Raw genomic sequence first — 13,331 nt, 5'->3', positions numbered from 1 at the left:
TGCTAACCACCCAGAGATGTTCTGGCGGTATGTCTTGAAGTTTTGTCCATATGGATCCTCCCTCTGGTTGTGGAATGTCGAATCGAAAGATAGGTGTCGTAATAGATTCCTAGAAGTACCTTGTATTCACTTTTACGTTCTTATCAATCTTACGTATCAGCCACTTCCCCGCATAATTGAATCCGTAAAAACTATAAATCCACGCGGGAAACTTTCTCAGCAATGGCGAACGAAGTTGCACGGGTCTTTGGTATCACTGCCACGGTACGAGTGACAGTGTTCACATTTGAAGTGCCAAATTGAATCGCCAGCCCATCGCACGTTGGGTTGGTGAATTCTGGCATGCCAATTCCTTAGAGCATTGCAGCACTTCCCTTGGAGCTTTCTTCCTGGGTGACTGTAACGAGACACAACAGCTTTCGCATTAGTCATCCCGGGTATGAACCCATCCTCCCGACATAGTTTCACTACATTATGGAGTAAAAACGAGCGTGAAAAGAGTCATGACGCCTTCGCCTCCCCAGTAACGGTTTAATTTAGGTGCCCTACTAACAGCTTCAGACACACTACTGTTCATCGCAGTAGAGGCGTCGTTTTAGGGTCAGTCGTCTCCAAATGACAGTGACGTCCTTAATTCGGTCCAATATAAATCGAACGAAGACCCTTGCAATTATTACCACTCGTATATTTCGAAAAAAAAAAAAAATCGAACCTACACGAGGTTTGTGTTCGCTTCTGTAGGGGATACGGAAGAAAAAGGAATTACAAAGGAAAATCTGAATAATTTTATATTGGAAATGGAAAGCAATTTTAGGAAAATGAACGATGTTTAGAAAAATATGCATCCACAATGATTTAAATGCTTAGTTTTCAATGGGTTAGGTTTGTACGCAAGAGTTAGCTTATAACCTTTAATTTTCATATAGAGTATAAATGTTTAAAGTTTAATTATAAATCAAGAACAATGCAAAATATAGTTGCAGTGTCCATCTCAACTCAAGCAGAGGGTTTTTGACTTTTTTTTAAAATGGTAGTTGCTTCTACTGAAGATATCGTCGATATAAAGAAAAAAAGGAAAAGCAAAAACAAACAAACAAAAGTTATATCATTTTCAAAACTCTCCATCTTAGACGTCAACAAAAATCATCTAAAAATAATGATTTGATTTTTTTTCTTTTAAATCTTGAAGTAAGTTGATTAAATTCTTCTGTAATGCCATTTGTAAAGGTTGAATTTAAAAGAAAACGGAACAGAGAAAGAAATATCAACAATGACTTTTCTCTGTACATAATTTCTTCTTTGTTACAACGAAATGAACTCATTACACAAATAACACTAGCGCTTTTTGTTTTTTCTTATGATACAACCGTTTGTTTTTGTACTATTTGTCATTAAAAGATGAATGAAATAAAACAAATTAGTATTTTTGAACCTTATAACGTTATACAGCCCACTTATAACGAACTCGGAAATAGCGAATTCTTGAATATTATGAACATAGATGAAATCCCCGTCACACCACCTATTTAAAACATGAAAGAAATGACTGTATATTACGAATAATATTTTACGTAAAGACCGTTTATAGCGCAGTTTTCAGAACAGGATCATGTTTTCTTTTCATCTGCTCGTGGATAACTCAGGTATCGCAAAACTGGTTTTCATAGCTGTATGACTCACTCTTCCTACTCGGATGACAGCAGAAATCGCCCCGGTTGCAGATATTTCCGGCAACGTGCGTTCACAGGGTTAAAGGTCGAGGTTGAAAATAAATCTCTGTTTTCACTGGAGCTGTAACGTAGGGATACGCCGCAAGCTCGTGTTTGTGCATCGCTAGACTGAAAGATGGCGAAAGAAGCTGTTGATCCTGAAACTTAAAGTGAATTTTAGAAAGCAGTGACATAGGGAATTACGTTGTCGAGAATGTCGCTGCAGATGATGCGCTTGTAACTGAGGATCTCGATGTTGATAATTCAATTGTGGAAAGCGTGAGGGAGACTAAGAAGAAAGATGAAGCAGATTCCGATAATGGGGAACAAGTGGAAAATATGAAACAACACGTGAGTTCCAAAGAAGCGATCCAAAGTTTGGAAAACCTGCAACGCTATCTTTTCGAACACAGCAACACAGTGCCGGATAATGCATTTGAGCAAGTGGAAGCGGCGGTGCTACGAACAGCGGCAGCAGACACTGTTCAGAAGAAAATTACAGACTTCTTCAAGCGTGCTTGAAGGGGTAAGAATAACTCAATACGTACGATAGACTAGATAACAACGCAATTAATAAAATTATCTTCAGATGTAATGCTATGATGCTGTATATTGTTTCTTAAACGTATTTGCTTGTTATCTAATCCTCTGCTTTTTCCATAATTCAGAAATATACTTGAGTGTTTATAACGAAGTTCGGATATAAAGAATTACTACGCTGGTCAATTGAAATTCGTAATAAGTGGGCTGCCCTGTATTACTGATTTTTAAAAGTTGTAAAATTATTTCTACGCACAAATTATTTCTTAATCTCCGAAATTTAAAAAAAAAAACAATTTCACTTTTCTAAATATATTTTAGAAATAAAAGGCCAGGAATTGCGGTTGTGGGAGAGGGGCATTGTTAAACAGTCAGGTTTCAAGTAGGTTGACTTAAAAGAAACAAAAATGGGAGCTGGTCAACTGACATTCAAGGGAATCGGATATATCTGCCTGTTTTGAGATGGAAACTTCCAGCTGAAGACAGAAATTATTTTTTTTTTTTTCATAAAGACATTCTCAACTTAAAGAAGAAAGACGTTCCGAGGATTTACACTACCTCATCAAACGTACAAATACATTTCTATATTTACAATATTATTATACAAGCGCTCTTGAAATTAATTGAAATAACGAAAAATATTATAATTTTTAAAATGACTTAAATCTTTTATTTTTAAAAAACGCTTATTACACTTTTTCATTAATCAACAACAAACGTAACATTTTTCTTAAAATTATCTGCAAAATAGAAGTGTTTGGTCGCATAACAATAGTGCGAACTATCAAACAGTGTTTTAAAAAGATTAGCTACTGTGAAGTCTACTTGGTAATTATTCAAAGAATATGTGCTTTTAAGTCTTTGTTTTTCTCTGAATATTTTTTCGATTTATCTGCGTGCACTGTTTTTAAAAATCTACATATAATAAAGTTTCTTGCGAATGCTGTAGAAGACAAATCACTACATTGTTCACGTATATTTACATCCATAAATTCTGTTTCAGGGACGCCTGTAAAATACAAATTGCTATATAAATCATCTTACCTCAATTACGCTATCTTAGAATGCAACACAGCCTAATAATAATAATAATAGGTCAATACGATTGTAAAGAGTAATTTGGAGCTACAACAAAATCATTATTTTTTAAAAAAATGTAGTTGGTAATCATAAACAATTAATGTTACTAACTAAAGAACAATTCATCTCCATTTATCGGAAATTTGGGCACAGTTTGAAAAGCTCTCTGCCTCCATTTTGAGTGCCTCAGAAAGTACCTCGTTGTAAGGATTACATAGTGAAATATTTTCATACTTTTGGGAACAGTGACTGAACTCACGGAACTAGGAACTAGTATTTATATATATATATATATATATATATATATATATATATATATATATATATATTTGTCTCTCTATATGATGTATAAAACGTAAATATGGTACAATCACTTGTGCAAATCCTAATTATGAAACGGACAACATGTTAGTTTATGTATTACACTATCCTGCACTGTTGGTGACGCAGTGACTCAGTGGTAGAGCTTTCACCTCTGGTGCTTGGGGTCCCGGGTTCGATCCCAGCCCCCGCCAAGTGAACTTTGTGGTGGACAAACACCGTGTGAGTGGGTTTTCTCGGGGTTCTCCCGTTTCCTCCTACTTTCTTCATTCCACCATTACATTCATTTCTCATAATCACCGTCTCCTTTAGCCTAACCGGCATAACCGTGGGACGTAAAACTCAGATATGTCATTTCATTTTTATCCTGCACTGTTAGGCAACCTTCCTTAAGAGAGATGTAATTTTGGTTGTAGAATTATCAGGGTACAATGACAATTTCTTATAATACACAGCAAACGTCAGTAACACTAATAGATGTCGCTAAATGCACTATCACTTTCCTGCCTGACCCTCCTAGATGTCGCTACGCACACTATCACTTGCCTGCTGAAGCTTCTAGATATCGCTACGTACACAATCACTTGCCTGCCTGACACTTCTAGATATCGCTACGTATACTATCAACGCTTCTAGATGTTGCTACGTGCATTATCACGTGCCTGCCTGAAGCTTCTAGATGTCGCTACGTGCATTATCACGTGTCACCTGAAGCTTCTAGATGTCGCCACCTGCCTGATTGTTCTGTATAAAAAAGTAACTGAATAATTGCATAAAAATATGGTATGAAGCTTGGGGTGGTTGGTGGGAAAACAAATAACATGTTATATGTAAACAATTCGATATTTTAGTTAAGCACAATTTTAACCTAAGACCTAGATGCAACAACTACTAACACTAAAACTGAGTAAACACGCACTTGCCAATGATTGATTTGTGCACAAAATATTTTCTTAAGTCAAATAAGTTTGTTCTATAACTTTTGAAATGAAATGAAATCTTTAAGTTTTACGTCCCACGGTTATGCCGGTTAGGCTAAAGGAGACGGTGATGATGAGAGATGAGTGAAATGGTGGAATGAAGAAAGTGGGAGGAAACGGGAGAGCCCCGAGAAAACCCACGAGCACGGTGTTTGTCCACCACAAAGTCCACACGACGCCAGCTGGGATCGAACCAGGGACCCCAAGCACCGGAGGTGAACGCTCTACCACTGAGCCACTTTTATAACTTTTATAGCATTAATTTGGTGGGAGAAAAAAATCAGTTACAGAAATACAAATTTTATTTGTTCTTTGACTTCAGGGAATATTTTGGGTACGAAATACATTTGGGGAACAAGTGTGTTTTCACAATTTTAGCGTTATTTGCATGAGTGATTGGGTTCAATGTTCTAAAATTCATGAAAGTACATGTTTTATACATCACATCGAGAGAAAGAAAGACTACTTTCTAGTTCCATGTACTTAGACATATTGTTTCTACAAGTAAAAGTATTCTTCATAATGTAATCCTTACAGCAGCTTAAGTTATTTTCTGAGACACTAAGGATGCAGGCAAAGTGCTTTTGAAAGTGTATACAAATTTCCCTTCAGGTTAGTGTAAAGGGACAAGTTTTGCCGATAGATGTCACTACTGTCTTCGTATCTGTCTCATGTATTTTTTACCTTTCACGAAAATTTACAATTTCTTTTATAAATTCCAACCTAGAGACTTCAAATTTCTAGAGAAGGAACTTCATAATCTATTAAAGGGAACAATCCGTGCCGATTTTTTATTTAGAATTTTCTTCATTGTTGAACTAGTTCCATTGTTAAAGGTTTGGATATCCATTTCAACAATCAAGCTATTTCAACAATGAAGAAAATTCTAAATAAAAAACCGGCACGGACTATTGCCTTTGATAGATTATGAAGTTCCTTTTCAAAAAATTTGAAGTCTGTAGGTTGAAATTTGTAAGAGAAATCGTGAATTTTCGTGAAAGACAAAAAAATACATGGGAGAGATACGAAGACTATGGTGTCATCTATCGACAGAACTTGTCCCTTTAAACCAACCTTAAGCAGAGGCTTAAGATGAGACGTTCTTTTAGTTACTCAATATGTTTCCTACTGAATCACTAAATAACTAATATCACTGTTTTAACATCCGCCTGGAAACCAATTACGTTAAACGTAGTGAAATATTTTAATGTTTTACAATTATGCATTGTAGTCTAAGAAAATGAACTCTGACGGAAGGTTTGATGGAATGAAAGAAAGGAAAGGAAAGGAACGGGAGAGCTGTGATAAAACCCACCCTTTAACACAATCGGCGAGTGCTCGACCACTAAGAAACCACGTCCCCTATCAGATCACGTTTACGGAGGCTACTTTTACAGTTTATAAGATTACGCATATTGCATACAATACTTGATTATTATTTTTTTTTTTTTAATTTTATTTATAAAAATCACTTTTCTTCCCTGCAACAACAAATTCAGGATGAGCACACTTGTATTATTATGCATCTCTCGTCATCTGTACCCGGAGTTAAGTTTATGTATTTTCATCCTGAGATCGAGGTTATGACGGTCAGGGCCTATTATTAACCACAACAGAGAATGCAAAAGCGATTTTCATAGCCGTTCCCCACCACACCATCTTGCCTATAAAAAATGGATTTCAAGACAACGCCATCGGACCTGGCTAGAGTCATCGTGGTGGGAGCTCCAAGCAGGAATCGAAACTCAAGACCATGCAAACAGCAAACACGCGTTCCCATCACCCGCCTTAAAGTTACACCAAAAATTGCTTTACCAATAAAAACAGAAATTATCTTTACAATCTGTGGTTTTACAAATAAACTTTTTATCATTGCAAGAACTCCATCTAATTTTATAGTTTGTGCCATATTATTTAGTTTTATAATTTGCGAACAATGCCTAAAAAATTTAAATGTCTACATGTAACCAAACTGTTGAACTTTTCTTGTGCTAGTGCTTATTGAAGAGAAAATTAAATAAGCTTGTGTTTAATCAAAAAGATCTGAAACAAAAATTAAAAACATAATCACATTTAATACGAGTGTTAATCTTTTTCACTCACAGAACACTGTCATACGTAAGTTTCCTTGTCCCGTCTCTATTATGCGATGAGGAAGACTGAGTTCTATTGTTTGTTTCTTGAGTAAGATGGAATCAAACTCATTAAGACACATCTAAGATACTGCAGTATGGTGGCGTATGTGAGCCAATGTACGGACGGACTAGAAGTTTCAGAACTGTGTGATGGATTGCTCCACCCTAAAGCATGTTGCGAGACGTGCCACTATTTTTGCACTGTTGCTCCGCTCTCGTATACCATAACAACGTTATACTACTACCTGTCAGTCTTTCTTTAAACCAGCCAGCCAATGTACGAGTGTCGATTCTGTGATAAACTGCTCCTCCCTGGAGCACGTTGCTAGTTCTGCTGACATCTTTGCACCGCCGTTCCGCCTTCTTGTACCGTTCCAACCTTGTCTTGGCCCCGGTCACAGTCAATCTTGAAATCATATGCGTATCATTCCAGCCAATGTACAAAAGGGCTAGAAGTTTCAAAATTGCGTCAATTCTGACTTGTTGCTTCTGCTTGGAGCATGCAGCGAGTGGTGCCGCCATCTTGCACTACTCCTTCGCCCTCGTATACTGTTCCAATGTTGTGCTGCCACCTGTTGTCACTCTTCAAACCGTATGTCCTTCATTGCAGCCATTGTATCGATGGGCTACGAAATTTCAAATCTGTGTCAATTCTTCTGACAGATAAATTACTCCTCCCTGGAGCATACAGCGAGCGATGCCGCCATTTTTGCACTATTACTTTGATCTCGTATTCCGTTCCAACTTTGTGCTGCCACGTGTCCATCATAATACAAATCAAACCTGTCACTGTTATGAAAGTTTCAAGACAATCGCGAGCTGTTTCTAAGTTTTAGCTCCCATCTTAAGGTTTTGTTTTTAGTATCCTTCGTATTTTCTTACACGAAATAACCTACCGACAGAGACCTGGTTATGTTCTGCTGTTCAGGATTGTAAATGTTACTGTGTTACTGACTTATGAGCATACCGGTTCCAGACAGGTATGACACACAGTTCCAAGAGACAGATATGACCTGTGAAAAGAACGTGAAGTTCTAATTGGAATATCACGTACAATTAGTTGTCATAAAACCGTATATGTGAGCCCAGATTTAGAACTTGGCTTGAAAAATATATTTAGTGAGTCTGAAGTTTTAGATTGGTTGTGTTTCCTTCTCCTATTTAATTTTTAGAACATCTTCCTAACATCATTAATGGACATTAAATTGAAAATGGATTCTGAAGATAGGATAATTTTGTTTGAAGATTTTACTGGAGACTACTGGATCTTATTACTTTTTTGTGTCATAATACATCTTAGACCAGAGGCGAATCGAGGGGTTAAATGAGCTTTAGCCACCTTTGCTTGAGCTTCAGATTTACACTTCATACAATTGTATTTATGGCTCTTGTCCACACTCTACATTGGACAAACAGCCTCATCCTTGGTCAAATCCTGAATTTGTGCGTGTCTGAGACCATACGTGGTTTTTTATCACTTATTTCGGTGATCAAATTTTCATCACCTAAGTAAAACGCTCACTGAATTCCCATGGAAAAAGAAGTGGTGGGTGTTTCAAGTACATGCAGCTAAATGTTTCATTGTTGCAATTTCCATGGGTTTCTTCTTCACCAGCAGCATTATTATATTTGCCTGACAAACATCATTAGAGTAACTACTATCTTCAAAAAAAAAAAAAAAAAAAAATCAGGGCAAAAAATCTACATGACACGAATATAACATTACGATCAGATTCTGCCATCTCTTTCAAGCAGCTAGATTCATGTTAGGCTTTCGTTTGCACACAAAGACTATCACCTGAGTCGTTAGAAGTACGACAATTATTTTTCAGAAATCTGACTATACTTTTCATTTCTGCTCAGGTGAGCATTGTTAATATACTATAAAAGAAATATTAGTTGTGGGTACATTCAAAAGCATGCTAAGTAATGATAAGTAAAAATCATTAGCTTACCCTAGTTCTTCATCAGCACTAATATCTCTATTAGCAAAGAACGCTATCCTTGGAAAATGCAAATCCTGATGATCTATGAACACTTTTACAGGCAGTAAATTCGGAACACACATGTGGTTTATAAAGCGAGCAATATTTCCATAGCGTCTAGCATCTATACAGTACGTTTCACCATCCTGTGAGGGATATACAATCAAAATTAAGGCTAACGGCACTGACTTTTACAACTGTACAGTTCACTGAATATACACTTTCTATCTAATCTTTTGTCACTAACTTAGGAATGGATGTATTAATTCGTTAGCTTTGATGATCAAACAATTCTTACACTTGCAAACTATGCTAAACATATTTATTTAAGACTGAAAATGATGCTTTTTAAACCAAATATATTGAAATGATAACTGGAAACAATAATTTCGTTGACTATTTTTGGAAGATTTTTACTAGACAGTTTTTATCACTTAATCTGTAACTAAGTCACATGAACATCAACACTAGTTACGTCACTCACATGAACATCGAATCACTATAATAAACATATTTTGCATGTACAAAGTTTCATAGTTGGAAAGATATTTCTCGTCAAACAGATTATATAGGGGAAAAAAGCGCAATTTCTTGGTGAAAGAAGTGACAATTTAACATTAACACTAACAGAGACCCGTAGACACTAAAAAAACGTGCGAATCTCTCTTAAGAGCCTGATATGCTAAAAATAATACAAAATTTACCGTTTTTCTTTTGCTTATTTGTTCATAAGTGAAAGGAGATAATGTAATGCAACTTACGACAATCATAGATAATGTTATTCTACAACAGAAAATATGAAGCTCAAGAATTTTCAGCGTTTTCATCCATAGAAATAGTGTTTTCATCCTAGTGTTTCCAGAAATACATTTCCCCCAAAATCTAAGTTAAGGCAGCGACATTATTATTTAATTTTAATAACTGTATGTTAAAACTATTTTGTTTATTACAAACTAAATACAACTATTATTTAAATAGTTGTTCACAGGATACCAAAACAACACGATACGTAATCAAATGCAGTGGAGTTCATTCCTCTAGTCGCTGTCTTAACTTACATTTCGGAGGAAATTTTATTCTGGCAATACTGTAATTTACGGATGGGAACACAGAAAATTACTCAGGTTCATATTTACTGTTGTAGAATAGCATTATCTATGACTGTGGTAGGTTGCATTTCATTATCTCCTTTCACTTATGAACAAACAAGCAAAAGAAAAATGGTATATTTTGTATTATTTTTAGTATATTAGGCTCTTAACCTATGACTCTCTTTTCTCCATGTAGTGAATTACGTTCACAAGAATCTTATTTGCAAAATATAATAGAAGTGAATAAAGTTAACGCATCTTGCGTATTTAATGTTATTTATTTAGAAGCACTGATTTCGACACCTTTTTCATCTACTTTCTCTTGGCCTTAAAAGTAGTACATCACACTGAAGAATTTCATTTTACTCCGTAGATATCTTTTTCCAAGTGTTAAATTGAACAATTTCTTGTGAACTACAAAAATTTCCAGTAAGTTTTTAAGTAACTCTATTATTCCTGAAGCTCCTTCGTAGCTAAGCGGTTAACGTACGCGCCTTTGGTGTGGGAGATCCAGATTCGATTCCTGGTGGAAGTTCATTTAGTTCGAATTATACGTTAATCAGAAGGTCCCGTCTCATATAGCCTCGCTGCTGAAACGGATGTTAAAATCAACTCAACTCTATTATTCCTGGTTAGTTTTTACCAGTGTAATTCCTAGCGATAATTGAATTCTCGAGATTTCTTGCTGTTTTTTCAAGAAATTTTTCAGTTTAACATTGGGAAGAAAATATCTGCGAAACAAATGTAGTTCATAACTCAATTTATTCCTCTAAGGTTATAAGGCAAAGACGAAAATACTAGTGGATGAAAAAGGTATTGAAATCATTACTTCTACTTAAAGAACACTCACTAAATGCACAACGCTTCAACAAAGACGACACAGTACAATTGTAGTCAAAATATAAGCACACAAATAACATTTTTTTTTTTTTTTCAAAATTATTAAAGTAGTTTGATTTGATGAAGTACATATTCTTTATGTCTTGTTACTTACCCTATTGTCTAAGTCAAATAAATAAGAATCATCTTCACGATGATCTGCCTCGCAGTCCGAGATTATCTCTCCAATATACCTGGAAATAGTTTTATGTAATAAAATAAGGGTTAAACCTTTTGTATTACTTTTAATCTACAAAATATTTTTTTTTTCTTTTAATAGAACTGTAAAACACAAGCCACGAAAAATATTGTAGACAACTGAAAATCACAGTGCACTAAGTATTTCTAAAATATTTCTTTCTTTTAAATATTCACGAATATTCTGGGTAAATTCCTTCTCTCAGAAAATATTCTGCAAACACCTATCCATAATACATATACAATCCATTGCACTCACTGCATTTCCCAGTATAATCGATTGAAGATCCACTTGTAAACTTAGTTTCCACTTGTAAACTATTTAATTTTCATGATCTCTATCTGTATGTGTCTGTTATTTATTTATTTATTTTTCAATTTTGAGCCCTTCATTCGATAGCGCATTTATTTATTTTTCAATTTTGAGCCCTTCATTCGATAGCGCATTTATTTATTTTTCAATTTTGAGCCCTTCATTCGATAGCGCATTTATTTATTTTTCAATTTTGAGCCCTCCATTCGATAGCGCATTTATTTATTTTTCAATTTTGAGCCCTCCATTCGATAGCGCATTTATTTATTTTTCAATTTTGAGCCCTCCATTCGATAGCGCATTTATTTATTTTTCAATTTTGAGCCCTCCATTCGATAGCGCATTTATTTATTTTTCAATTTTGAGCCCTCCATTCGATAGCGCATTTATTTATTTTTCAATTTTGAGCCCTCCATTCGATAGCGCATTTATTTATTTTTCAATTTTGAGCCCTCCATTCGATAGCGCATTTATTTATTTTTCAATTTTGAGCCCTCCATTCGATAGCGCATTTATTTATTTTTCAATTTTGAGCCCTCCATTCGATAGCGCATTTATTTATTTTTCAATTTTGAGCCCTCCATTCGATAGCGCATTTATTTATTTTTCAATTTTGAGCCCTCCATTCGATAGCGCATTTATTTATTTTTCAATTTTGAGCCCTCCATTCGATAGCGCATTTATTTATTTTTCAATTTTGAGCCCTCCATTCGATAGCGCATCAAAAACTATCTGAAATAAGTTATGGCTTTTTTTTTTTTTTTTTCGTCACTCTTACCATTCCTGAGATATTGGCCAGACAAGTTCCGATTTCGAAAGATTTAAGGAGCCGTATCTCAGAAACCGTAAGTCACAGAGAGATGATATTGGTGTTAATCAATACCTATGAGGATGGTGAACATTTGAGTATCAAATACTAACCAGTGGCCACCGTTTCCCAGATATTGGCCAAAAGAGTTATCTCGGGAGCCGTAAGTCATACAAAAATTATATATTGCGAATTTTTCAATTTTGAGCCCTAAATTTTCAACATTCTTTTGAAGTTCGTTCTGGCAATACTCTTGGAACATTTTCAACTTGTTAAATTCTGTGACAAAAAACACTTTAATCCACATTTATCTGCACTACATAAAGTATTGTAATAATCCTTGTCATTAAGTACTACTTACTCGCAAACGTAACTTCCTTTCGGAATATCCCGTAAGGTTCTCACGCCCCAACCTTTCGCTTCCGTCCTGAAAAGCTGAACTCTTGCCACAACACCATGCTGAACAACACGATTATTGCAGGTTATTCTATTACACTTGCACGCTTGATTGCATTCAAAGATCATGGGAGGATCTATAAAGAACAGGCAAAACAACAGGAAATAGCATAATCTCACAATTTATTCTGTATTTTCTTCACCCTTGTACACAAATACTGAGCACTGATTAGCTTGCTTTCATCCTTTTTACATTTTTTTTTTTTTTTTTTCCTTCATGAAGAGGAATTTTAGTATCTTTTTAAATTCCGGAAGAAAAATGTTACAGCTATTTACAAAGAAATAAAAGTAAAAAGTTACTACTCACCGCAGACCAAAGTATTCCTTTAAATAGCGCCTTCGGAAATCCCGATTTCCATCATTAGCTTAAAACAGTTCGAAGTGAATTTAAAACATCGGAAAAAATAATAAAGATGGGTAAAAAAAGTTAAAAAAGAATAAAAAATTCAAAGCACACAACTTTTTGTCACAGGTTAACACATGTTCCTTGCCACTTACTAATTACTGTTCACTGTTCTTATTCATTGTTTTTGTGTTTCCTCCCAACCGGCGGAAATACATGATTTAAAAAAAAAAAAAACACTCCAAATTGCATTTATGACTCCTCTGTCTAAATTAAGTGCAGGCATAAATGCAATGCCTGACATAAATACAATTTGAAGTGATCTTTCTAACATGTATTTCCGCCGGTTGGAAGGAAACACGAACAGTGAAAAAGAACAGTGATCAGTGAGTGGCCAATAACATGTGTTGACCATTGTTTAACAAGTTGTGTGTTTCATAGTTTTTATTGCTTTTTAACCTAGTTTCCATACATACATCACCCTAAAGTAAAA

General features: G+C 35.2%; 1 protein-coding gene across 8 annotated transcripts in view; it reads right to left on the bottom strand.

Annotated features, from left to right (window-relative positions):
- G9a (histone-lysine N-methyltransferase G9a) overlaps positions 1–13,331 on the bottom strand; it is a 118,791-nt gene that overhangs the window by 18,196 nt on the left and 87,264 nt on the right. For 6 of the 8 annotated variants that reach the window (XM_081764091.1, XM_081764093.1, XM_081764095.1 and 3 more), the window contains exons 15-17: positions 12,401–12,572; positions 10,836–10,914; positions 8,721–8,896 (exon numbers count right to left, since the gene is read on the bottom strand). In XM_081764091.1, coding sequence (XP_081620217.1) covers positions 8,721–8,896; positions 10,836–10,914; positions 12,401–12,572 — 427 coding nt within the window. Of the gene's footprint in view, positions 1–2,935; positions 3,259–8,720; positions 8,897–10,835; positions 10,915–12,400; positions 12,573–13,331 lie in introns of those variants that run through there. The other 2 variants (XM_081764096.1, XM_081764097.1) reach the window with 2 other exon arrangements.

This window comes from Thermobia domestica, chromosome 7, assembly GCF_964235325.1.
Source record: "Thermobia domestica chromosome 7, izTheDome1.hap1.1, whole genome shotgun sequence".
NCBI lineage: Eukaryota > Metazoa > Arthropoda > Insecta > Zygentoma > Lepismatidae > Thermobia > Thermobia domestica.
The sequence above is the reverse complement of the archived record's forward strand: the minus strand, read 5'-3'. Positions and strand labels throughout refer to the sequence as shown.